The 27,748-nt window shown below is 38.4% G+C and overlaps 1 protein-coding gene across 1 annotated transcript in view; it reads left to right on the top strand.

Moving 5' to 3' along the window:
• Positions 1 to 27,288, top strand: part of podxl (podocalyxin like) — a 39,218-nt gene extending 11,930 nt beyond the window's left edge. Inside the window, exons 2-8 of the mRNA XM_002931870.5 lie at positions 11,744 to 12,121; positions 13,983 to 14,326; positions 15,407 to 15,469; positions 21,828 to 21,978; positions 23,844 to 23,896; positions 25,871 to 26,032; positions 26,620 to 27,288. Of these exons, the coding sequence (XP_002931916.2) occupies positions 11,744 to 12,121; positions 13,983 to 14,326; positions 15,407 to 15,469; positions 21,828 to 21,978; positions 23,844 to 23,896; positions 25,871 to 26,032; positions 26,620 to 26,808 (1,340 nt within the window). The 3' untranslated portion in view covers positions 26,809 to 27,288. The remainder of the gene's footprint in view (positions 1 to 11,743; positions 12,122 to 13,982; positions 14,327 to 15,406; positions 15,470 to 21,827; positions 21,979 to 23,843; positions 23,897 to 25,870; positions 26,033 to 26,619) is intronic.
• The last annotated feature ends 460 nt before the right edge of the window (positions 27,289 to 27,748 follow it).

Here is a 27,748-nt window from a genome sequence, read left to right as displayed (position 1 = left end):
TGCAGGTTGATCTGCAACCCTCTGGACCCTTAGGTCAGACGGGCTAGGGTTGAAATTTGGGCAACCATTGCAGGTTCGGGTTGGGTGCAGGTCAGACTGGGGAAGTATGCTCTTCATCTGCTCCCAAAGTTGGAACCTAAGGCACAAACATAAGTAGCTTAGCCCTACTGAGTCCAACTACACATAATATAGTGGATCAGAGTGGCACATTAGTGCTCCTTACACAATGAGCAGAGCATTTTCGGGAGGAATGGTTTCTTCATAAGGTACCCGAATAATATATTTGGCTAACAGTGGTAGATAGAAGAATATATAAAGTGAGATGGTCCACTAACTGCAGTTAGAGTATAGTGCCAATGGGAGCACAAGAGCTAAACTGACCAACTTGGCCAAATGATTAGATGTGGCTAGATATAGTACCAGTGGGATGTCCAGTCAGAAGACCAAATAGCACCACCTCCCTCCCACCAGAGGTTTCCCTCATGTCTAGTTTTAGTCTGAATAGCACAAATGGAAAGCTTTTCAATATAAGTTCCATACTTTGTTCCCCCTTAGATGGATCATGTGAAATCCAGACCATTAGAAGAGGTACCAGAAAGTGTACTAGAGAAATGAACATTTAGAGTGCTGCTTTTCCTAATTGAGCATACTGCCTGTTAACTATGTGGCCTTCCCTGTGAGGAATATCCTTTCTGGTTCAGACCTGCCCCAGACCAATGACTGGTTTACAGTGACCATGCAGCCCATATCTGGTCAAGGACTGGCCACATATCTGCCAAACAATTTGATAGCATCAGGCAGTTAAAGCAGTCCACCTGCCTGCCTGCCAGTCAATGACCAGGTATCAGTTGGGAAAGCTGTTTAGCCCCTATACATAGCCTGTTGTTGGTCTGTGTCTAGTAGTGATGGGCGAAATGTTTCCCCAGACATAGATTCGCAGCGAATTTCCGCGTTTCGCCATTGGCGGATTGTTTCGCGAAACGGATGAAAAAATTTGCCGCGGAAAAATTCGACGCACGTCCAAAAATTGTCACCAGCATCAAAAAAGAATAGTTGCGGGCGTCAAAAGAATAGCCGCGAAACGAAATAATAGCCGCGGGCTACAAAAGAATAGCCGTGCGACAAAATAATAGTCGTGGGTGACAATTTTTTTTTTGGCGCACAACATTTTCGCCGTTTTGCAAATTTTTCGCCGTTTCTTTTGAACGACTCGCAAATTTTTCAGCAAAGCAAAACGGAACAGATTCGCTCATCACTAGTGTCTAACTTTTTAGTCTCTGGATTCATACATGACTGCTATGCCAGGGGTTAACTATAAAGCATTGATCATGAATGCTTTCCCCTAGTGGAGATGCAAACTTACACAGCCGCTCTCCAGGTTAGGCAAACAGGTGGAGTTATGTTGGAGCCATTGCTGGCTGAGGTACCCAGCTTTGCAGAGTTTCCCTTTTTTAGCACCCATCTCCCAGTCTCCGGAAACAAAATGTTGTTATGCACATGTGCAGTAATCCTTAATTGCCACGTAGGGCCTAATGTGCATACACAGTAAGTATTCACCAGCACTGAAATGCCATTTGCGCATGCACAATGACATTACATGACAATGTCAAATGGCCATGCCCCCATTTTTCTGCCATGTTCATATCTCAGAAATGCCACAGACTGGTGCACGTGTGTGATGTGTACATGCCCAATAATTTGCCTACAAATACATACAAAATACAAAATATAAGTTTTGGCTACACTAATAGTAAGGCATCTCTCCAGTATCCATCTCTCTGTACCATTTCCACTACATATAGAACAGCCCATCATCAGTGGAGGTAGCATTTCAGGCATTATAGGTGCCCTTTAAAAATAAAGGTTCCATGACAAAAAAACAGCAGCTTGTACAGTTTTCCATAGAATGGGCACCTGGATAAGTTGGCTTTACGGTGATTTGCAAAATATAGCAGATAATGCTCATCAAATAGAAAACCAGTATACAAAGATTATAAACCATACACTAATATCATTGGCTTCAGGGTATGCTTACAGTCTACTATTAGGTTGTGTACAGTTTAATTTAAACTGTGTCTGTATCAAGAGTATGTACTAGAGAAAGACAGTCAAATCCTGTGAACAACCCTGAAAACTATCACCAAAAATACATAGCTTGAATATTTCAAGAAACGATTGCCTGGCAAGGGCTACTTACATTCTCACCAATGGAAATCAATCTATGGATCACAGAATTGCTGAATTACTTATACAGTATATAGTTCTTATAGGGTGGTGCATTTTCTTAAAAGAGTTTGGGCACAATAATAGAGGTCTGTAGCGATTTTCCTGATTTTCTTGACACTGGTGGAATGTTCCAACCCTTTGGATGTTGGAAGAGAATGTTGCAGGTTGGACATTCCTTTTATAACATTAGAATGTATTTATTGCAATAGGCAGATGTTGCATTAGAGTACAGTGATGACAGCAAACTGTGTAATGGTGGAAGTGTTTGAATGAGTCATAGAATCCTTGTTAGTTTAGACATAATTTTAGTACAGTTTAAAGAACAGTTCAGTACATAGTTTAAAGTACAGGAAATTATCTAAATCATTTTGGAACCTTGCTTGTCCAAAATGAATGTGCAGAATTTACAACAGCAGGCTTGACAAAAATGCCATCAAAAATGTTCCCTGTATATTAATATTCATGTTCAGTGATTTTTCAAGTTACAGTTGTGACTGATGATAGGTCTTAAAAGTGTGGTATCCTTTACATTCTAGAAATAAATGAATATGGATTTAGTATATTGCATGGAATGTAAAATTAGCTTGGAATATGTGTAAGGAACCGTATTTACATTCAGCTTTTTTATACTTTTATATTTTTTCCCTAGACAAACCCTTACAGTTAAGATACCTTAAGCACCATTACTTATATCCTCTTTATACCAGGAAATTGCTGAAAGTGAGCATAGTTTGGGGAGAATACTGTATTTTTGGTAAAATACATGCAACCAAAAATTGCATTTTGCACTTACTTTTGTATTCCTAAATTATTAACCCTTTAGTCTTAACTGGGAAGCAGAGCATTCAAGGGATAGGCTATACATGGGGCATAGTGTTAGTAGTGTTCATATTTTCCTTTTTTAAGGTATTTATGATACAGTCAACATAATTTATGGAAATATAAATCATTTTGTCCTGTGAACTGCATCTGTACTTGTCATGAGGGCTGGGATTTGTTTCATATCCGGCCTTTCTGTGAGTGTTGCCATATTTAGAGAGGTGGAAACTGTTCCTGAAGACATTTGAACACTAGAATCCCACTGTATGGACTAGCTATTCTCATGTTCCTGCTCACCTCTTGCCCTATTTCTTTTTTTAAAAAAAGATTATTTTTACAACACATCCAGGAAATGAATCCATTGACTCCCCTCCCTTTGGCAGACTCCCTTCAATTGTATAAAGAGCCAGCCATGCACAAAATAGGATTCAGGAGTTGCCTACTGTGAACAAACAAATGCTTTTGTCTATGATTGCCACCCTGAACCCATTGTGTCACAACAGCAAAGGGGCCTTATAAGTCTCTTGTCACATCACCAAGTCTCCTTCTCGGCTTGCAGAATAATTGCATTTTGCCATTTAACAATGTAATTATATATATTAGTATATGTATAATTTATTAGTATGTAAAATCAAAAATCCACTTGACCTTTATACCAGGATCCAATTGTATATGTCTATATTTTCTCTGGTTCCTAACTTATAGTTAGTATTTCCTGTCTTAACTTAACTTACATTATTACTGAAGATGGATAGAACTAACTTTAGATATCCAGCCATTGCTGAGATGCAACTCCAAACACTTAACTTTCACCCTGACTTGTATGTAAATTTGGGAGCTTGGTTCTGCTAGAATTGGTTGGCTGAGGCAGAATTAGCAGCACACTTAAAGGAACAGTAACACCAAAAAATGAAAGAGCTTTAAAGTAATAAAAATAGAATGCACTGTTGCCCTGCACTGGTAAAACTGGTGTGTTTGCTACAATAACACTACTATAATTTATATAATAAGCTGCTGTGTAGCCATGGGGGCAGCCATTCAAGCTGGAAAAAAGGAGAAAAGGCACAGGTTACATAGCAGATAACAGATAAGTTCTGTAGAATACAATAGTTTTATCTGTTATCTGCTATGTGCCTGTGCCTTTTCTCCTTTGAATGGCTGCCTCCATGGCTACATAGCAGCTTATTTATATAAATTATAGTAGACTTTCTGAAGTAAACACACAACTTTTACCAGTGCAGGACAGCAGCAACTTATATTTTAGTTACTTTTATACACTTTCATTTTTTGGTGTTACTGTTCCTTTAATATGTTCTTTTATCAAATTCACTGTTTGAGAACACCTTTGATATACAACTTGGAGAGGGTACAGTTAATTTATGTACACAATCTAGCATTGTTCAGATGTCCTCTGAGGTTTCTTTTTCATCTACATTCTGTGTCATCTGAGGCAGGAAGCTATTTGATGGATAGATAAAGAGGGAGAGTTCGGTACTAGGGTGCATTTATTTAGGGAAACAATAAGAAACTACACACCCTGTTTCCTGACTCACTTTTAAAAATTATTTATTTCTCCTGTTTGCTTGTACTTTTGGCTAAGATCAGTTGTAGCAACTGGCAAATGGCAAAATGAATGGGAATGGTATATTGTTTTGTAAAAATCTAAAAGGCAATACCTTGCACTTGAACATTAGCAGGTTGTGCACACCGTAATGGACAGATACTATGGCACAAGAGACTATATTACACTTGGTTTGTGATCTCTTGTCTCTTGGTGACTTTTGGTTTGTGATGAATGGAATATAATGTAGAAGATGGAAGGAGTTAACCACCCCTATTTCGTGAAAGTGTAACCTATTTTCTGTGGGAGGGAGGTGTTTTTATTTGGTCCAGAGGTAGTGGTGGAAGTTCCTGTTCCCTAGTGGAAAGAGGAGGATAAAAGTGGAGGCTGTACATAGTTCTGGTCCTGGGGTGGATGTGCTGGGGAGCCTGATCAATTTGGCCTCAATAAGAACATTACATTCTAAGGTAACACAAACTAAAGTAAAGTTATGGGTAGAGGTCCCTGTGAATAAGTTGAAGGTAGTGGCAGGTAGCTTCTCTTATAGAATGTTGTAGCATTGTTAGTGTTAGCTAGTAAGAGCAGCTTTGTGCTACACCAAGGAGATTATATTGTTTGGTAGTTCCCCATTTGATATTCAATAGATTATAGGCAAAGTAGGTGAGTAGGAACAGTCAAGTTCTCTCACTCCCATCTCAGCAAACCAACTAGCCTTGCTTTGTGTACAGGGGCATAATTGTACTGTAACAGAAACAGGCATTCCCCAAACTTTTGCCATGAAGGATATAGCGATTGGTGCAGCATAATTTATCAGTATCTTGTTAAGTCCTTGACAATTAGTTCTTGTTTCGGCTCAAAATATACAATTACATTCCCTACACAATTCAGTACTCAGTGGCTCCTTTCTGTGAGTTTGTGTGACCTACTGCTTTGTTGATCCTAGACTATTCCACTCAACAGTCACTTTAATTACAGTTGACCTGGAGTCATCTTATGAGGCAGAAATTTGAAGGACTGACTAGTTAGAGAATGGGGCATCCTAGTGCTACTTGGATGAAAGTTATTTTTCTTGCATGAAACAGGACAAAGACTGAAATAGAAAGTAAGTTGCATTCCAACTTCTTGCTTTTTACATGTTGGTTGAAACAAAGCACCAGCCCACTGAGCCTTCTGTATAATGAGCTGCTCTAAAGATTTTGGCTTCATGATTTTTTTTTTTATGAACTGAAGAAAAAGAATCAAAGACAGATTGGTCCTGTTTGTCGTGACTGAACCGAGCTCTGAGCCTTTGTGCCAATATTTGAATCACTTGTGGGCCTGTGTAGGGGCAGTTAGCTGATATCTGAAGAGGCTAGATCAGAAAAGGTCATTTTTGGCCAATCCTCAGGCAAAATCAAATTGGAAACCATTTACAGAATATATATGGGAACTCAGACATAAACCCTCATTTTCCTTCATGATTTAGATTATATGTAAAATTGTGTATTTAAAGGAGAAAGAAAGGTAAAAACTAAGTAAGCTTTATCAGAAAGGTCTATGTAAATACAGCCATAAGCACTCACAGAAACGCTGCACTGGCTTCTCTGAAAAAAGATTTCTTGTGTCTGTAATTCCTGTGCCAGAGACACACAGCTTTCTGCTCTTTGCTCTCTCCTGCTCCCCCCCTTAGGAATGTGGATCTGAGCCAATCAGCAGAAAGCTTCCTCATAGTCTTACTAACTGAGTATGTTCACTTGGTCTGGGTCTCGGTGCAGGAGTGAGGAATTATGTGAACTTTCTATACACTGCTCAGCATTTTTTCTTCCTGTTTGGCTTCTGATCTTCTGAACAGGTGAAAAATGGGGAGACTTAAGGGCACTATTGAGACAACTGAAGGTATGCCTGCAGCTTGAGATTAACTCTTTACTAGACTTCCCTTCTCCTTTAAAAGAGTGTTGAATCAAATAATGTGATACAATTCTTTCATGAATGACATTGCCATAAATGTGATACTGGCAATGCTGTATACATTTATACAGACTTTGTCCTACTGTTAAAAATATTACATATGCTTCCCATATAATTTTATTTTTGAATTCAGAAATGTACAAATGTAACAACGTTACAGTTGTGCCATCATTCGGCTATTGTATGTAAAGCTGGCCATACTCCTAAAGATCCATTTGCAGTGTCACCAAGCAAGTGCATGTTTGCCCAGTTTGGCCACCCACGAGCAGGGATAATCCAGTCATTTGGATCCAGGGGCTTTAAACTGATCATTCTGCAGCCCTGCAGAGACCTCAGCTCTCAGCCTTCTCTGACATCCAAGTTTGTGGTTGTCCCATCACTCGGATTATAAAATATAATGTAACCTCTACTATAAATTTATAAGGATGTAAACCAGGCAAATAAATTTTGCAGTCTGTTGTTTAATACATAACCCAACATCTCCAAGGCTGTCAGAAGACACTAGAATGCAGGAAGTTGACTTTCACCTACAGATAGAGGGTTGCTGGCAGAATATTATTGATTTAAAGTAGATATAAGCCTACACAAAAACTCAATTTAAAAATGGCTCTTCTGCGAATTGCTATGCTAATATCATGAATATGTGTTCTGTTCGAGTGGCCGGCTGGATAGAATGATAATAGCTGAAAAGTGTGTTTAAAGGAATACTATCATGGGAAAACATTTTTTTTTTTTAAAAGGCACCAGTTAATAGAGCTTCTCCAGCAGAATCGAAATTGAATTGAACAAAATTGAAATCTGTTTTTTAAAAACACAAACAGATTTTTTTTTATATTTAATTTTGAAATTTCACATGGGGCTCGCCATATTCTTCATTCTCCAGGGTGCCACAGCCATGTGACTTGTGCTCTGATAAACATTAGTCACACTTTACTGAAGCGCTGCGAGTTGGAGTGTTAGCAGCCCCCTCCCTTTTCCCCCTAGCAGCCATTCAGCAGAACAATGGGAAGGTAGTGTAGCAGCTCCCAGTAGATATCAGAATAGCACTCAATAGTAAGAAATCCAAGTTAAGCTTGGGACTCCTTCAGTTACATGGGAGTAGGAGAAACAACAGGTTATGTGAAAGCAGTTCTCAGGCACAATGCACTGAGATGGCTGCCTACACACCAATATTACAAATAAAATAAATACATTTGTTGGTTCAATAATAAAAAGTTAAATGGTAGAGTGTATTATTTGCTATGTAAACAGTGTAATTTAGAAATAAAAATGTATGCCATAAAAATCATGGCAGTATCCTTTTAAATTATACAGTGAAATGAATATAAATATGAATACGCACTGCATATCTACCAGTATAGACTCCTTACATAACATGTATGTTATGTTATTAATGATGTTTAGTGTTTCAAAATGTCAAGATTTAAATCTTTTTGTTTCACAGTACAAATGGTTACGGATTTCCTTCTTTCGAGGAACATTTCGAGGTTCCAATAACATTGTGAAAAAAAGGCCAATACAGCAGCCAGACGCCAAATTACTGAAATTACTAAATTTGTTGTCTAGCTCTAAGTGATATATTATAGCATAAAACCAAGATAAGAGTATAAATAATCTACATTGTTTTCTATTGCTTGGAAAGTGTCTCTGACCTTGGCTTCCTGACTCATAGTTATATTCTTTTGATTGTCAGAGACAGAAGAAGTGTTTTTATGAAAGCATTTATAATCTACTGATGGGCCATATGCCTAGGGCTAGTGTGAGGAGAGGCACCGGAGAACATCAGAGGGGTCTCCCATGCATAAAAGTACTAAACACTTTGTAACACTGTGAACTGTGTAAAACTTGTTCAATATTTTCAGTATATAAATCAGCAAAATGCAACTTTTCAGCTATTGGAACTACAACTGCCTGATTCCCAAGAAAATAGGGAGCACCTCCCATTAACCAAAGTGAAACTCAAAGAGGGTATGCAAGGTCAACTGTGGTTAGTTGGGACATGTCCGTCTAGTATTCCTACTGGGAAATCAGCATCAATAGATCCTTATATAAACTGCTTATGCCACAACTCAAATTGACTGCCAAACCATGTGTCTACATTACCACATGGTAAAAACATTATCAGTCAAGGAGTTGGCATATAATGCAGATAGGATATTAATGCCACTTAAATATGGGCTGTGGGTGAGAGATACCGGGTATGGTTAGGCATCTAGAATCATGAACAGACAGCAGCCTTGCAAAAATGGGCCCAGCCGTGGCCTTGTAAAACGATCAATACAAATTCTAAGTTATCTGATCCTTGGCCTAAAGCCACTCAGTGACATCAACAAGCTGCCACCCTCTGCCACCCCAATCACCTCCCACTCCATCTGACCAACCAGCCCTCGCTGCGGCTATGAGGCCCTGCCTATCCAAATCTAAAAATCACCTGACACGCTTTGCCCTCCACATATAGGGGCTTTGTCAAAGGCAAAGCTGAAGGGCCATCCATGATTTATGTATTTCCTCTCTCCTCTAAGCTTCACTCCTTGTTACATAGTTATATAAGGTTAAAAAAAGACCATTAAATTCAATCCCTCCAAGTGAACCCAGTACACACAAACCTATACTGACCTATCTGTACACTCAGATAAACTATATATACCAACATCAATACTAACTGTAGATATTAGTAAAGGTATAGGACCCCCTATCCAGAATGCTCGGGACCAAGGGTATTCCAGATAAGGGGTCTTTCCGTAATTTGGATCTCCATACCTTAAGTCTACTAATAAATATATAAAACATTAACCCTATAGGATTGTTTTGCATGCAATAAGGATTATTTATATCTTAGTTGGAGTCAATTACAAGGTACTGTTTTATTACTACAGGGAAAAAGGAAATCGATTTTTAAATTCTGATTTATTTGATTAAAATTGAGTCTATGGGAGACAGGCTTTCTGTAATTCGGAGCTTTCTGGATAACGGGTTTCCGGATAAGTGATCCCATACCTGTATCACAATAGCCTAGGATACTATGCTTGTTCAAGAACTCATCGAAGCCCCTCTTAAAGGCATTAACAGAATCTGCCATAACAACATCAATCGGAAGGGCATTCCACAGCCTCACTGCCCTCACCGTGAATAAGCACTTATGCTGCTTCAAATGCTTCCGTTCCTCTTATCTAAAGGGGGGCCTCTGGTGCACTGATCGTTTATGGGAATCCCCTCTAATGTACTGGTACAGAGTAATCATGTCCCCTCGCAAGTGCTGCAGCATCGTCTGCTTATAGACACAGATCCCATCCCCTATCAGCGAAACCTTCTGACTAAAGGATTTAGCACAAAAACTCAGGGCGAGTAAGCAATTTAATAACTTCATGCCACAGATCTTGGTTTCCTTTGCTATTTATTTCACATCTTTCAAAATTTACAGTTTGCAGGAAATGTAAAAATTAAAATATGTCTTAAACAAACATATAAGTTGGTGTTTTTTCTCGCTGCATTTCCTCCTTGTAGCGTATCCGCTTTGCTTGGGGTTAGACATAACAGGATATAAATATGGATCACAAACACACTTGTTAGAAATAAGGTGAATTGGTGATTTTTTTTCAGTGGTCTTTCATGCAAAACTTTTCAACACTGACATCGGCAAATTGTTGGATAATGACAAATGCCACTGTCACTTAAGTCTTTCCCACACACAATGCAGAGCCCATGTGAAGTGCAGTGATAAGAGTGCCACCATTGAAGAATAGCTGCTAAATGTCTTTGTGAGCGAGCATACAGGCCAGTCCTATCGGAGCCGCTCGGTGTGTTTGTAAGTGGTCACATAGAAACCACTGTATCCCTGGCTTTTCTGCCAGCATTACTTGCTATTTCTTTGTAAGCTCCTTAATCAAATGTCAAGTACTTTTATACAATACCCTGCCACAATTCATTGATCTCTTTCTACCCACCATTCATTTCATGTTAAATTACATAGGATATATAGTCCAAAACAGTGATGACATACATTTAGGAAAACCATATATAGCCACTGTTGTGTATACACGGTATGGCAGGCTGGGTGTTTTTGTGACACTTTGTGGTGTTATCATCATTGGCTTGAGTGAGTGACAGAACAGAAAAACCTGGGAACATAGCAAAGAAGCACAGAACCGCATCTACAGTACAATATATTTCTGTGCATTTGTGCCAAGAAGAGTCTATGGATTTCACAGACAACTTTCTTTTGAAATGATCAACAATGATCATCAGTTAGAATTGGTGCTTAGTGAGGGAATTTTTGTTGTATGACTCACTAATAATGTACTTCTTGTTGTAAAATGAGGATATTAAATATTTTATACAGGTATGGGATCCCTTATCTGGAAACCCGTTATCCAGAAAGTCCCGAATTGATCCGAACTAAGATATAATTAATCCTTATTGGAGGCAAAACAATCCTATTGGGTTTATTCAATATTGAAATGATTTTTAGTAGACTTAAGTTATGGAGATCCAAATTACGGAAAGATCCCTTATCCAGAAAACCCCAGGTTCCAAGCATTCTAGATAACAGGTCCCATACCTGTACTGTATTATAGGGCATACCTCCCAACTGTCCCGATTTTCGCGAGACAGTCCCTCGCCCGGCATTTCTTGTTGTCCCTCTTTCCATTTTCAAAATGTTGGGAGGGATCTTTCTGCAATTTGGAGCACCATTGTTTCAGGCTATTAAAAAGCTTTTAAACATTTAAAACCCCTGGAGGATTGTTTTGTCACCAACATGGATGTATGCAGCTAGATATCAGTTCTGTTTTATTACTACTGGAAAAAAAGAATCCTTTGCTTAGAAAGTGAACAGATCCCATTCCTAACCTATTTTATGCCTCATTAGTCCATCCATTTAGTGGTCACAAATGTATTGTTATAAAGAGTTAGAACAAAGCATTCCACTCTTCATGATAACCTAATTATTATATTTCTTGAGTTGTGACACAGATATTGTCTATACAAAGGGAAATACCTTAGTTCTGCCCTGTCTGTGCACTGCCAACAGAATGCCCATGTGCCAGTGCCATAAGCTTTCCTGAATTCAGATAAGGGTAAACAATGGTGATTCTACATGTATCCTATTTAATATATATACAGTTTATATATGTTTGGAATTTCGTATACTTTGATTGTCATTATGTTTTATCCATCTTCTTTGCCTTACAGGATGTGGCATGTTATCAATGGCACAGAGTACTACAGTCACTGTAGCAACAATGCCACTGAAAACTATAACTACAACTATGGACACGGCAACTACATTAATTACAAAGCCTGTAACTACTGCTATATCAACCACTTCAGTTAAAAGTCTCAGTACTTCTGTAACCAGTTCAACAGCAAACTCTGTAGCAAGTGCCTCAACCACCAACATCACCAATCCTCCTACAACTTCATTACCAACATCCAGTACACCAAACAAAACTACAGAGGGAAAAATGGATTCAACTATCACTACATCTGTGACTCCTTCACCACAGCCTTCATTAAAACCAACAGCAACCAGCTCTACAGTAAATCCTGTATCATTTCAAAGTAAAGCAGGTCGGTTTTAACAAAGAGGCTAGTGGGTAAAGGGGAACTGTAATGATATATTTTTAAAAAGTCCCAAAAACTGTAATGGAGTTTTAATAATGCCTTACGCATGCACTAAGTTGATGACAAATTTTACCTGCTAATAAGTTGATTCAAACACATGGAACCTGGAGTAGGCATAGAAGACATGTGCCTCAGGCACACAATAGAACTTCTCAGAACTCATATAACAGCCAGGCAGCCATAAAACTTTGCAAGCTGTTGCCTGGCATTTATGGTGTTCACTGCCCTTTAGGACTGCTGATTATATTTAAACAAGGGGAAGTTTAACAACTGAACTACTAGTCCAGCTGTTACTTCATTCACACAGCAGTGAATCTTACTTTTCCTAACTGGACTGAATACAGTTATAAGCAGGTCGGATCCACTGCTGTGGAAGTGAAATGACAGATGGACTATCAGTTCCTTGGCAAACCTTCTTCAGTAAACACCAGGCAGCAGCTTACATAGCACTCTTTCCCAAACTTCAGCAGCAAGGTTGGCACATTAAATCATGGATCTGCTAGAAAGCTAGGATCAATGTGGATTATGCAGAGATTGCCATTGGCTGAGAGTAGTACAATAAACACGTAAAGGAAATAGGGGAATAAAAAGCACACATAGGGAGGAAATAGATGCAAAAAGGATGGTATGACACAAGGAAAAGAAGGGATGAAAGTGCTGAAAAGTAAAAGTGGAGAGGAAAAGGGAAGAATCCAGAGAAGATGGTATAACATTACGTGAAAAGTAGTGGAGGTTAAAAAAAAAGAGAAATTAGAATATAATTACAACACAAGTCCTAGTTATAATGCTCATTTGTAGCAGCAAGGGTGTTTTAGGTCTATACCAGGGGTGGGCAAACTACGGCCCGCGGCCACATTCGGCCCGTCAGCCCTTTCAATCCGGCCCGCCGTCTCTGGCCCCCTTAAAAGAATGACGGGCCCTGATTGGTTGCGCCCCGTGCGTGCGCACAGCGTCAGCACGCACGGGGCGCAACCATATAAAAGAATGCACTGGGGAGCCGGGGAACAGAAGGATGGGACGGAGGAAGCAGCGGGTTGCTGGAGGAGGGAGCCGCAGGTCATGGAGGATGCTGGGGGGGAGCTGAGAGGCCCCATAATTTTTGATGGCAGCCCCGGGCGTAATGCTGTCCCGGCCCGGTCCGGCCCATCTGTTAGTCAATGTGGCCCCTGAGCCAAAAAGTTTGCCCACCCCTGGTCTATACTATCACTTTAGGTTGATGCCACACAAGGCGTAGGGCTGAAATTTCGGCACATGTAGCCGATATATGCATGAAAACGCGAGAGAATGCAAAGTCTCGCGTTTTCATGCGTATATCGGCTACATGTGCCTGCACCCGAGCGTATTCCATTCATTCCGGTGCAGGCACAAGTAGCAGGTGTAGGGCTGAATTTTCGCCAAGCGTTTTTCCGCTTGCCGAAAATTTCAGCCCTACGCCTCGTGTGGTATCAGCCTTAAGGAAAGGTTTTAGTTTAATTAGGATAGCTTTCTTTAGAAAATGATGTTAGTGATGGATAGATAATTGAGCATTACGTTCAGGAGTGTTAGTTTACCACTTGGACCTGGTCCAACTAGTGGAATCCTGCAAAACTGCATTATCGGAAATCCAAAGAAACTAACTAACTAAATCATAAAGTTATAAACTCTGTTATCCATTGGAATTTGATGTTGACCTTGGAACTCACTAACAGTGTAGTTCAGGATTTTCACAAGTTTTGCATGCTGAGAGCTTGAACGAAAACTTGTTAAAATGTATTATTATTGTTATATTATTATTATTATTATTATTATTATTTTTTTTTTTTTTTAGAAACTCCCCAGACTATTGGAACAACAGTCAAGCAAGAACTTTCATCTCCAGCAGAGCCAACTTCGACATCTGCACAACTCAGCAGAACAACACAAGACCAAGATACTAAGCCTACAAACACGAGCACAGTTCACTCTTCCTTTAACAGTCCAACCTCTTTAACTACTACAAACACCATCAGTAAAATGACATCTAAAGTCACCACATCTAAAGACACCGCAGAAAGTTATACAACCAGCATGCCTTTAGGTTCTACTACAGTATCACCTGCTGTAAATACTACACTTTTGACCACATTTCAGACAAGTACTAAATTCCCTGGTAATTGTACAGAGAATGTAAAGGTAAATGTAGCACCTGTAAGGGTAAAATGGTGACTAATGCAATTTACTGCTTAATGTATTTGTCATGTGAAAATTGATTGCTGCTAATCCCTCATATTCACAGCTTTTAAATTGTTCTTAGAATATGACAGCAATATGTGTGCATATTATTTGGATTTTCAAAGTTGCTATTAGGTTTTCAGTTGGCATCATTTGCTGGTACTCATCTAAACCAAGTCAATGTTCTGCAACTTTTCTGCTGGCACCATCAAAATCAATTAAATTCTATTAATGTAATGTTTCAACATATGTTGTCTTGAGGAGGTTTCCATTACTAAGAATAACAGTAAGGTATGAAAGTTGTGTAGATATGTCACCATGAGTGAGGAGAACCTGGCGAGGAAACCAAGTTTCATTTCTGATAGATCCAAGGAAAATTTAGCCTATAGGGTATTCCATGAAAATGGAAAAACTTTGTTTACTTCCCAGCATTTCTATGCTTCAGATATTTTGCTGATATAATCTGAGAACCATCAAATATGCTTTGTATTCCCAAACTGTATTTCCTGAAGTAGCTATGGCTACTTTAGATTCTTTCTATTGTCTTAAGGTGGCCATATGCTTAAAAATGTTTCTCTCCCTAGCGTCAATTTCAGTGCCATTCAACAAATCAGTCAGATTATCATAAGGTTAGTGGGCACGAAACAGTCAAACATCTGCCCATTTTTTAATTCAACATCAGTTGATAACAATTAAATTTGCCCATTGTCAGCTTGTTTGCAGGACCAAGAAGATGGTCTTCCTAGCTTCAACTAGATGATATAGTTTCAACATAACCTTGGTTCTACGATAATGAAAAGATCTTTTAAAAATCTTAACCTGAATGGCCAGGTTTAGGCCTTTGTTAGCTTAAAAATGTTGCAGATATATAGAACCATTCTTTTGACCTCCCTCCCTCCAAAGATGCCAACCACACAGTGGAATGTAAACCCAAAAGATAACCTCCTTGATAAATAAGGAAAAAGCAAAGAGTGAAGTGTTGCAGACAGGTATGCAACTGTGCCTTCATGGAACAGCACTTATCTTTTGTTTTTCTTTTAGGTTTTTTGTGAGAAAAGAGTTTTTAATAACACACATCTCAAGTTGCAGACTTCAAGTAGCTGTGTAAGTACAACTACTGCCAACTCTGATGAATGCATTACTTATTTTTGGTTAATAATATTATTATAAATGTTACATTTTACATTCTAGATTAGGGCTTCACAGAAGAAATAACTGGGTTGAAATCCAGAAAGTGCACTGTCATGTTTGTTTTATCTCAAACCAGTCTTTATTTTGGCTGGTTTGAGATAATGAAGCATGGACAATGATAAATATCAATATTGACCAATATTTATTAAAATGATCAATAAAATGGAATCCTGAATGACCTTTCCCAAGTGAAGGACTTTACAACATTTGGGAAGTGTAGTAAATGGGTCAAGTAACAGCAAAAAGTACCCTATTTATTGTGGATTAATAGTCTTAACTCTGTGATATTTAAGGCCATGGAGCAGTTGTGGCCATTTTTTCACTAAAATGTGAAATTATATTAGCTGGAATCCCTATTGCTCCCTTTGGGAATTGCATGAACTATTTTAAAATGATCCTCGTCTGCAGATGCACTGGACAAAGCACCTGAAATTTGTGTATCATTGCCCTAAGGTAAGCAGAGGTAGGCTCTCATAGATAGTCCAGTGCAGTTCATGTAAATCAGTCCTAGAGATGATCAATAGGGCGACCCCCTGGCAGTTCTCAGAGAAAGGCTGCAGTACAGTAGTTAGATATATCAGGTAAAATAAAACATAAAAGAAAATGTAAGCTAATGCTTACTGATTGGATGAATCATGATTCAGTAATCCTAAATGTTGTTTATGTGTATAAATATTGCAGCTGGTATTGAAGTAAGTAACATTGAAATTTCTGTGCAAACTTTTCTAGTATTTTCTAGTCCCTCGGGCTAAACATAACTGCTTTCTGGTAAGTTAGAAGCTGAGCTCAAGTGTTGGTGAAACTTACAGGGCAGATAGTTGCCGTTCTGTTTACATACAGTACATTGTGCATCCTTGATTCTTTTTTCCGATCACACAGCGAAGTGAAACATCTTTAATTTATAGCGAAAAGTGAAAATTTCAGCCCTAGCCTGTTATCTTTAATAGTTCATTGATATCGTCTTCTTGATTAGTTTCCACCCTTAATAGATAGCATCCCTAGCGCCTCCCCATAAGTACATTTTTTGAACTTATTTTAGTGATTTCATTATTGTTTTTCCTACCTATTTCATTATTTGTATTTCTATCCTGTAGGATGTCATGAACAATATAGTCAAGGAGACCCAATAAATATATTTATCCTTGGCCTTGTACATTCTACAGGGCCATAGCGCAGTCTTTTGTAGCATTTATGGTACATTTTTCCCCTGTCTTCTTCAGGATTCTCAAGCACTTAGGTTAACCCCACATCTTTGTGTTTTGCTTACATGAAAAGTAATTAGCATGATTCTGGGCATGTTTAACAATCAATTAAACCGGGTCATTCAGAATGGCAAAGAACACATCATTAAGCAACAGTACATATTGTGCAGGTAGTGTTATATGTAGTTCTAAATATTTGACACATTATTTGTCCTTTTTATATAACAAATGAAAGGTAGACACATTCCCACTAGTGCATTTTCATGTGATTTTTATTAATCGGCAAACACCATGAATAATCAATAAACTATATCCTTATACTCTAAGGCGAGGACACATGGACCGATTAGCCTCAGCAACTTTTTTAAAATGTCACGCTGACTAATTTGCATGCTCCAAACTATGTGTGATTAGTTGCTGCGACTCGTATAGTAATCCATAACAGCTAAATTGCTGCTATTAGTCACAGCGACTAATCTCCCCATGTGTCTTCACCCTAATGTGTACTTTAGCTTCATGCAAAAAAAATTGTGATTTAATATTCTGATTGTTTTACATTACCTTCTATATATTAGATTTGGCCTGGATAGCAGAAAGATATGTGATGCTGGCCTTAAGCACGTGATATTAAAAAAGAGCACACAGTTTAAGTTCAAATCAATGAATCCAAATTACTAATAAAAAAAATGAAGCTGGTAAAAGCTACAATACATTAGCAGTATACTATAGTACAATACAAGACAAAAACATAGGGGCCCATTTACTTACTCACGAACGGGCCGAATGTGTCCGATTGCGGTTTTTTCGTAATGATCGGTATTTTGCGATTTTTTCGGAAAATTATCGCGACTTTTTTGTTACCAATACGATTTTTGCGGAAAAACGCGAGTTTTTCGTAGCCATTCCGAAAGTTGCGATTTTTTCGTAGCGTTAAAACTTGCGCAAAAAGTTGCGATTTTTTCGTAGTGTTAAAACTTGCGCAAAACGTTGCGCCTTTTAAGTTTTAACGCTACGAAAAAAGCGCAACTTTTCGCGCAAGTTTTAACGCTACGAAAAAAGCGCAACTTTCGGAATGGCTACGAAAAACTCGCGTTTTTTCGCGCAAATCGTATTGGTAACGAAAAAGTCGCGATAATTTCCGAAAAGTCGTAAAGGCGCCGAAAAAATCGCAAAAATACGAAAAAGTCGCAAAATGTTCGTTTTCCAATCGGAATTTTTCCAATTCGGATTCGAATTCGTGGGTTAGTAAATCAGCCCCATACTTTCTGACCAAAAATAAGAGGCCAAAACCAGAATTGTAGGATTGGAAAAATACTTGCAGAAACTACCATTTGCTGTTCCCCAGCTGGTCAGCTACTTTCAACCCCCAATTTACCACTAACGCTGCCAGATCATTGCCTAACATGCCTACAACCAATCAATGGCCACCTACAGTGCCCTTTTGGAACAAAAAGCTTTTGCAACACTTGCCCAAATTCCAGACACATCCATTTAGGCATGTCGACCACGTCGAATGGAGAGATATCCTAAGTCAAATTAAAGAAACCTCTTTTCTAGCTAAAGAAAGACTGATACAGATAAAATTCATTAGTCGTATTTATTATACAAACCGGATTCCAAAAAAGTTGGGACACTAAACAAATTGTGAATAAAAACTGAACGCAATGATGTGGAGGTGCCAACTTCTAATATTTTATTCAGAATAGAACATAAATCACGGAACAAAAGTTTAAACTGAGAAAATGTACCATTTTAAGGGAAAAATATGTTGATTCAGAATTTCATGGTGTCAACAAATCCCAAAAAAGTTGGGACAAGTAGCAGTAAGAGGCTGGAAAAAGTACATTTGAGCATAACGAAGAGCTGGAAGACCAAATAACACTAATTAGGTCAATTGGCAACATGATTGGGTATAAAAAGAGCTTCTCAGAGTGTCTCTCAGAAGCCAAGATGGGTAGAGGATCACCAATTCCCACAATGTTGCGCAGAAAGATAGTGGAGCAATATCAGAAAGGTGTTACCCAGCGAAAAATTACAAAGATTTTGCATCTATCATCATCAACTGTGCATAACATCATCCGAAGATTCAGAGAATCTGGAACAGTCTCTGTGCGTAAGGGTCAAGGCCGTAAAACCATACTGGATGCCCGTGATCTCCGGGCCCTTAAACGACACTGCACCACAAACAGAAATGCTACTGTAAAGGAAATCACAGAATGGGCTCAGGAATACTTCCAGAAACCATTGTCAGTGAACACAATCCACCGTGCCATCCACCGTTGCCAGGTGAAACTCTACAGTGCAAAGAAGAAGCCATTTCTAAGCAAGATCCACAAGCTCAGGCGTTTTCACTGGGCCAGGGATCATTTAAAATGGAGTGTGGCAAAATGGAAGACTGTTCTGTGGTCAGACGAGTCACGATTCAAAGTTCTTTTTGGAAATCTGGGACGCCATGTCATCCGGACCAAAGAGGACAAGGACAACCCAAGTTGTTATCAACGCTCAGTTCAGAAGCCTGCATCTCTGATGGTATGGGGTTGCATGAGTACGTGTGGCATGGGCAGCTTGCATGTCTGGAAAGGCAGCATCAATGCAGAAAAATATATTCAGGTTCTAGAACAACATATGCTCCCATCCAGACGTCATCTCTTTCAGGGAAGACCCTGCATTTTTCAACAAGATAATGCCAGACCACATTCTGCATCAATCACAACATCATGGCTGCGTAGGAGAAGGATCCGGGTACTGAAATGGCCAGTCTGCAGTCCAGATCTTTCACCTATAGAGAACATTTGGTGCATCATAAAGAGGAAGGTGTGACAAAGAAGGCCCAAGACGATTGAACAGTTAGAGGCCTGTATTAGACAAGAATGGGAGAGCATTCCTATTCCTAAACTTGAGAAACGGGTCTCCTCGGTCCCCAGACGTCTGTTGAGTGTTGTAAGAAGAAGGGGAGATGCCACACAGTGGTGAAAATGGCCTTGTCCCAACTTTTTTGGGATTTGTTGACACCATGAAATTCTGAATCAACATATTTTTCCCTTAAAATGGTACATTTTCTCACTTTAAACTTTTGTTCCGTGATTTATGTTCTATTCTGAATAAAATATTAGAAGTTGGCACCTCCACATCATTGCATTCAGTTTTTATTCACAATTTGTTTAGTGTCCCAACTTTTTTGGAATCCGGGTTGTATACCAGAGAGGTTAGCGTATGACATATGGAACTTTTCATTGCCATTACAGAGATGCTGGAACTTTAGGCTAATTCAGTAAGTTCAGTATATAAAATATGGCATTTCAAGCCATATTAGAGTATAGATCTCCTTTAAAGCTGTCCACATATCCCGAAATTGCCAGAATAAATTTGATAATGTTTGGTTAAAATAGATTGCTCTGGATAACAGCACTATGTGATAATGCCTTTGTACCCCAACATACACAAATGTTTATTTAATGTGCAGGTTAATAAGTAAAAATTCTTGTGTAGGGTCAGGGCAGGCAGCAAACAACCAGGAATTCAGATAACAGAGCATGGGTGTAAACTGGAGGGTCAATAAAAAGACAAGGGCAGGAACCAACTTACAGTACAGGAAGTCAGAACAGGAATTTGGAAGGCTTGGTCACAGCAAAAAACTAATGATCCAGCAGCAGGGTATGGGGAAGGCAGGCTTAAATGGTCCCTTAATTGGACTACTGTCTGCAGCTGGATCATATAAGGTTAGCAGGGAACACAGACAGGGCGAAAAGTAATTCAGATGAACTGGCAGGCTAAAATCACACTGCCTTCTGTGACTCAGTCTGGAGAAGCAGTGGCCAGCACACCTCTAAACATGCTCAACACTCATGTCATCTGCTCCACCACCATAGGCAGGTGAACAATACACACAAATATGTTTATAATTTGTATTGTAAAACTTTAATAAAAAAGAGTTTAAGAAAAAAAAAAAGGATACCCCATGGTCAGCCAAACCCCATGGGTAGACAAACAAATGAGTATCAAAACACTCTTTAACTGTGTTAAAGAGGCAAAGCTGAAATAATAAAACACCAGGAAATAACATGTTATGGGATGTGTGCAAGTTACAGATGTATAATGCACAAACAGATAACAGATCAAATAAGATCAGAGGGACACATACACTCATATTACAAATAATATACAGTATAAACACTATCTAATGACAAAACCTGTAACACTGATATAAAATAAGGAAACAAAGATGAGAGGCTATGATTGCATCTTTTCCTTTACAGTAACATTTAGTATGTTATAGAATGTCCTATTCCTAGCAACTTTGCATTTGGTTTTCATTGTTTATTTTTTATAGTTTTTGAATTTTTGCCTTCCACTTCTATATCTTTCCAGTTTCCAAATGGGAGTCAATGACCCCAACTGCCAAAAACTAGTAAGGCTACAGTTTTATTGTTACTTTTCGTTACTTTTATTTATTTTCAGCCCTTCTCCTATTCATATTACATTTAAATCACTGCCTAGTTGCTAAGGTAAATAAGGCCATAGCAACCAGATAGCTGTTGATGTTCCAAACTGGAGAGCTGCAGACCAAAGACTTAAATAACTGAAAAACCACCAAAAATAAAAAATGACAGTCAATTGCAAGTTGCCTCAGAATATCATTGTCTACATAATACTAAAAGTTAATTTAAAGGTGAACAACCCCTTTAAAGATGGCCAAACACAAGATAGAGGCTGTCAGGACAGGGACCGCATCAATGCACTGATGCACTACTCGTTCCTACAGGATTTTTAAACCTGCCTGATCGACATCTGGCTAATTTTTGGGCAGATATTAGTTAGGCAACCCATCACCCATCAGAAGGTATCTGAGAGCACTTATCGATATGTGTATGCCCAGCTTAAGGCCATTAATTAGATTGAATAACAAGCAAAGGCACAACCACTGGCTTATGTTTCCATATCATTCTAAACACAGACATTGTTTATGGAAGATACTGGAAGGGCTGGTCAGTCAATGTGAATACAGCATGTGAAAGTGTATTTAACAAAATCGTTTTTGATTCATAAAATCTCTTGTTCTTTTTTATTAGGATGATATTCACAAGCATCAATGTGATCTTCTCCATAAAATGTGCAAAGCAGTGAGACCTGAATTCCAGCCCTCAGAAAAATGCAAGATCTCTCTTGGTTTTAATGAGAAGCGGAGTGATAGGGTGGAAGTACTAAATGTTGTAGTAGAAAGTGAGTATCATAGTGGAAAAAAAATATTACATTAGTATCCTTGGTACCGCTTTGGGGCTTGCTCCATAACATCAGTTTTATTTGTGTATAGAATTTGTATTTATCTTGTTCCTTTCTCCAGTCTGTACTGTTAGTTACGAATGAGAACAGCAGTAAATATGGACATCTGCTTAATGCAGCCTGCTTCAAAATAAAAACAGTTTACATAGTGAAACTTTGATAGAACTAAATAAAATTGTTCTTTAAAGGAACAGTGCAGTGTAAAAATGAAATTGGGTACAATAGACTGCGCAAAATGAAAAATATTTTCAATATAGATAGTTAGGCAAAAATGTAATCTATAAAGGCTGGAGTGAGCAGATGTCTAACATAATAGCCAGAACACTACTTCCTCCTTTACAGCTCTCTAAGCTGTTAGCAGTCAGTAACTAATCACTGACTTGGGGGGGGGGGATATGGGACATAACTGTTCGTTTTTTAATCTAACCTGCTTGCTCACAAACTAACTGGACAGTTATGTCCCATGTTACCAGATTTAATCACCCATTCTTAGATGGCATTGCTGGTTCCCATAGAATTTCAGCTCTAGCTGTCTGCTTCAATTTTTTTCTCCTGAGCTCAGCTTTACCTACAGTGCTCAAACAAAGCAGAACTTTTATCAGACACAGTTCTGCCTGTGTGAGCCTGTATTCTGGATGAAACATATGCTGAATAAGGGTCTGTGTGTGTGTATGCTGTTTGCAGATTTAAATTTATCTGATTATGTATTAGAGGAAAAATGGCCACCTGGTGAAAGCTGTTATTTGCTTTAGGAAAATGTGATGGTGCTGACAAGCGGAGGGGATATATGCAGTACAAATGATGCCATTTGGGTGGGGGAGATGTGTCCAACTGATATACATTGTAGGCAAATGTAGCCTTTACATGTCCTTTAACATAAAAGTTGCTCGAATTTAAAAGTCCTGTCATTTTTACATAAAGCTTTACTCATTTTTACACAGATTTTAAAATTCCAAAATTACTGCTTTGAAAAGAACGCCAGGTTGTTATGATAATTTGACTACATTATTTTATTACATTAACATTTATTTATAAAGCGCCAACATATTCCGCAGCGCTGTACAATAAGTACTAGAGAATAGGGCTTCACTGGAGTCTGCAGAAGACATTTTATTGTAGCTCACAGTAGTATGCAGGATGTCTGTTCCTATATAAATATTTAATAACAATTTGTGTTAAGTAAGGCAGTCTGCAGAAGCAGGAGAAGTCGCTCTACATGTAAAAGAGAGCCCTGTTCAGAGGGGGGAACACTCCATCTAGTGCTCAAGTCTAATTGCTGTCTGAGTTGCTCCAGAAAAGTATAAATGCAAGAGTCTGTGATGGGCGTCAGTAGGTTTTCCATCAGTAGTCAGCAGGGCCTCTTAGGGTGAAGACTCCCTGAGCTACTAGTAGCAGCTACTTGTCACGGCTACTAAAATAGACTGTGCTGATCATTTACTGATAATTGTCTCTACGTGTGTTTTAGCAGAGGTAATTCTCAGTATTGTCTATGGCAGGGTATTTTCAGGCGTTTAGTAGCCATGACAAGTAGCTGCTACTAAGTAGCTCTGTGTGTCTTCACCCTAAACCAAAACGAACCAAAATATCTTATTTTGTCAGTCATTTATCTAATATTTTATATAGACTGGTGTAAAGGAGACGGTAATTTCTATTACCCACCGCAATGTATGAAATGCATATATGCCTACAGAATATGACATTACTATGTATTATACAATATTTAGTACTTTGCATTAGGCAGCACATATATATAAAATTAATTATGCTAATTACTTTATTTTTTTTTCCCTTTTTATTTATGTTAGCACGTTTAGCTCCTAATCGCCTTAATGAAGTGCTTGAGAAATTAACAGATGAGGTACTTTTTCTTTTTTTTTTTAATTGAATTGAAATTTACATTGTGGTGGCTTGATACTGTAGCCTAGATGTTTGTATCCAAATTATAATTCTAACCAACTTTCCAGTATACAATTATTCTAGGAAAGTAAAAAAGAAAAAGAATGACCTACAAAATTGCACCTCCCCCTCTTTTGAACAAAAGAATTGAGTCTACTTGCTCAGTTAAAACTTAACCTTTATTGAGATCTACATATATGAAACTAAAATTGAGGATGTGTTGTGCAAAAGTACCAAAGTTAAAATTTACATTGAAACTATTGTTGGTTTAGGCAGGACCAACTGGCAACTGGGCAGTAACATGATTGGGTATAAACAGAGCAGATCCCAGAGAGGCTGAGTTTCTCAGAAATAAAAATGGGAAGGGGGTGAAACACTGGGTAGGGGGGCAAATATTGCAGCAGTTTAAAAGGGACCTGTCACCCACACACAAAAAGCTGTATAATAAGTCCATTGTAAATTAAACATAAAACTCATCCATACCTGTCAAAAATGTATTTTAAAATTGGGGCTGTCAGTCATATATTGCCTGCCCTGCCTCTATTAAATACAACAATACCAAAACTTGCTCTAAGCTACCCAGTACATCAAGCCTAAGTTAAAATTTGAAACAGCCAGTCTCAATTAGCATTCGCTCACCCCTTCACAAAGGACCCTTCACCCAGGGAAAATGATTTTCACGACTATTTCTTCATTAAATTATCACGTAAATTAGTTTTTCATGGACACTCACCCCACTGATCCAGTGGTCCGGGTGCAGCGCCCCAGACCCATAGCAAAGGGAGACCCAGCAGTCACAAGCAAAATGTCTTCCAGACACGGGTGAAGGTGGTTTAAGAAATAGCTTTATTCACAATTGTCCTATGACTATTAACCTAAAGACATGAAACGCATCAGGACAATTGTGAATAAAGCTATTTCTTAAACCACCTTCACCCGTGTCTGGAGTGCATACCCATCAAGAAATTGTGCTTGCCCTGCCTCTATGCCTTGGGCAAATACTTTCATTTTCCATTGAGCACTTCCTAGATATTACTGCACTTCTTTTATTCCTCCTCCCTCTTCATTACCCTGTGCACGTTTTGGCACATACACAAGATGAGGTGATACAAAGCTTTTCTTACTAATAGAGCCCACAAAATGGCAGCTTCCTGGTTGCTGTGATTGTAAATTCCAAGACTGAAGTAAACAAAACTTAAATAATTTATACAGCGTGAGTAATGTTTATTATGCTCAACTAACATGGTTGAAAAGGTTTTGGAATTATTTCTTGGGGTGGCTGGTCTCCTTTAAGAATAATGTCCCTTAGCTTATAAAAAATTTGGTGTGCTAAACTGGCATGCCCATAGTCCAGATCCATCACACATTGGTGCATTATGAAATGAAAAACACAACAAAGAAGACCATGAACTGATGAGCAGCAAAAATCCTATACCAGGCAAGAATGGGACAACATTTCACTTTCAGAACTACAACTATTGGTCTCCTCAGTTCCCAGATGGTTACAGAGGCTTGTTAAAAGGTGATGCAACACAGTGGGAAACATGCACAACATGGCCGCATCAAATTTAAAACATGCATATATTTTTCAGAAAACAATAACATTTCTCAGTTTTAGCATTTGATATGTTATCTTTGTACTATTTGCAATAAATATAGTGGTTGACAGGTTTGCAAATCATCCCATACTCTATTTATATTTTACACTGTGCCCAACTTTTTTGTTAGTGGGGTTATAAATTAAAGAGATTAAATACTAATTCAATGAATTCCTGTAAATATGAAATGTAAATAATTTTGCCTGACGGCTTTGTAAGCTGGGTACTTATAATGTTGAATCCATTTTGCTCCCATGATAATCAATTTTTACAAATCCTAAAATGACCTTTCATTACCAGGAAGAGCTTTTGACATTTCTTTCTTCTTTCTCATTTAGGGTGGAAAATCCTTATTTGTAATTGATACAACTGAAGCAATTTATGAAGATTGGCTAAGCATGCCTCTAATAATAACTATTGTATGTTTGGCTGTGTCCCTGCTGCTCATTGCAGCTGTTTATGGATGCTGGCATCAGAGGCAGTCTCATAAAAGAGAACAGGTAAGCAACACAAGATGAGCCTGCTTTGGTAAAGATTTAAAACACATTGGATGTAAGGTAGTTAGAGTGAGAATGAAACTTTGTAACCTAGGGAGAGGTGTGGGGACATGGGAAGTAGTGTACTGTGGCAGACTATGTAATGCAACAAAGAGATGTAGATAAGAAGTACTAAATCACAGTCAGTTACAATTAGTACAATATTTGTTTGCTTTTTGTGCACAAATAATGGCTTTTTATCATTTCTAGCAGCTTGTTAACTCCAGAATGTGGGTTAGACCAATCGCTGGCACAAGGGTGCTTCTGGCAGCTGGTCAGTGCCACTGTGTGGGTTAGACCAAGCACTGCCAATTTCTTTCTAAATTTAGTACAATGCTTGTTAATTTCAGGGATTTATTTTTTAAAAAAAACTATTTGCTATGTAAACAGTGTAATTTAGAAATAAAAAGAACACCATAAAAATCATGACAGAATCCCTTTAAACCCTTATGTTATGTGGTTGGGATCTGGATGGAATCCCTTAACAGGGGCATACAAAAAGGGAACAGCCTAAATATCAAATACTGACTCCTCTCTCAATTCTTTTTCAGAGGCTTACAGAGGAACTTCAAACCATGGAGAATGGATACCATGATAATCCCACTCTAGAGGTAATGGAGACAGCTCCAGAGATGCAAGAGAAAAAAGGGGGTCTTAATGGAGAGCTTGGGGATAGCTGGATTGTTCCACTGGATAACCTAAGAGAGGAGCTTGAAGAAGAAGAGGACACCCATTTATAAAGCTGTAGAAAATCAATAAGACTGTTTGGGGTATCCAGCAGTGCAATATATATGTATATATATTCACACAACTGGCCAAGCAAATAAGAATTGACTGATATAAGCCAGACAATTTCAGTCCCAGTTTCTTGTAATCTGTCCGATTTACTTTGCATACTGCATAAGCTCATTTGATACATCTGATTTTGTGATGTTTAGGAAGATTCAAAGAAGCAGCTCACTCTTATTCACCATAACTGCCCTGTACTTTGCTCTCAAAAAGCACTGATTATTCTTAACCCTGGAACAGAACTTTCCTACATGGAGGCGAGAACTGCACAGTACTTTGTAAGGAAACGGATCAGTACACATATACAGTGCCCAAGTATTTACATACAGAATGGAGAGGATGAGGAACAGCAGATAGTGAACACTGAGTACAAAGGGCATATACTGGAATTTTCATCTACCCCATATCCTATTAAACACATTTAGACCTGAGAAGAAAGATGACATTTTGTAATATTTTTATAGTTGTTGCTTCCTAATGCAACAAAATATATAACTGCTTTTTTTCTTTTAATTTACTCCTTGTTTTACAATGTGACTACTTAATCTTCTTTAGTCAGAACCTGGGCTTGTTCTTCAAAGTTCATATTTTGTAGATGAACATATTCTGTTAGGACTTGGTATACTTACCCTAGAGGGAAAGAAAACTCAAAGGTTAAAAAGTTTGTACATAGTTGTGTATAGTGTGACAAAGCACCAAACCTTTTTTTATATCTTAAACACACATTTAGTATACATATTGCACATTTTCACCAGTGAGATTTATATTGTATGAAGCTTTAAGACTTTTATAGAATTTTGTTTTACGTTGAGCAACTCCTAGTCAGTGCAGCAACATATCATTATGACAAATGCCACCCTTAAACAACCCTCAAGTCATTTTGTGCCAAGT

Source organism: Xenopus tropicalis, chromosome 3 (assembly GCF_000004195.4).
Source record: "Xenopus tropicalis strain Nigerian chromosome 3, UCB_Xtro_10.0, whole genome shotgun sequence".
NCBI lineage: Eukaryota > Metazoa > Chordata > Amphibia > Anura > Pipidae > Xenopus > Xenopus tropicalis.
Note: the sequence above shows the minus strand (reverse complement) of the source record. Positions and strands in the feature narration are given on the sequence as shown.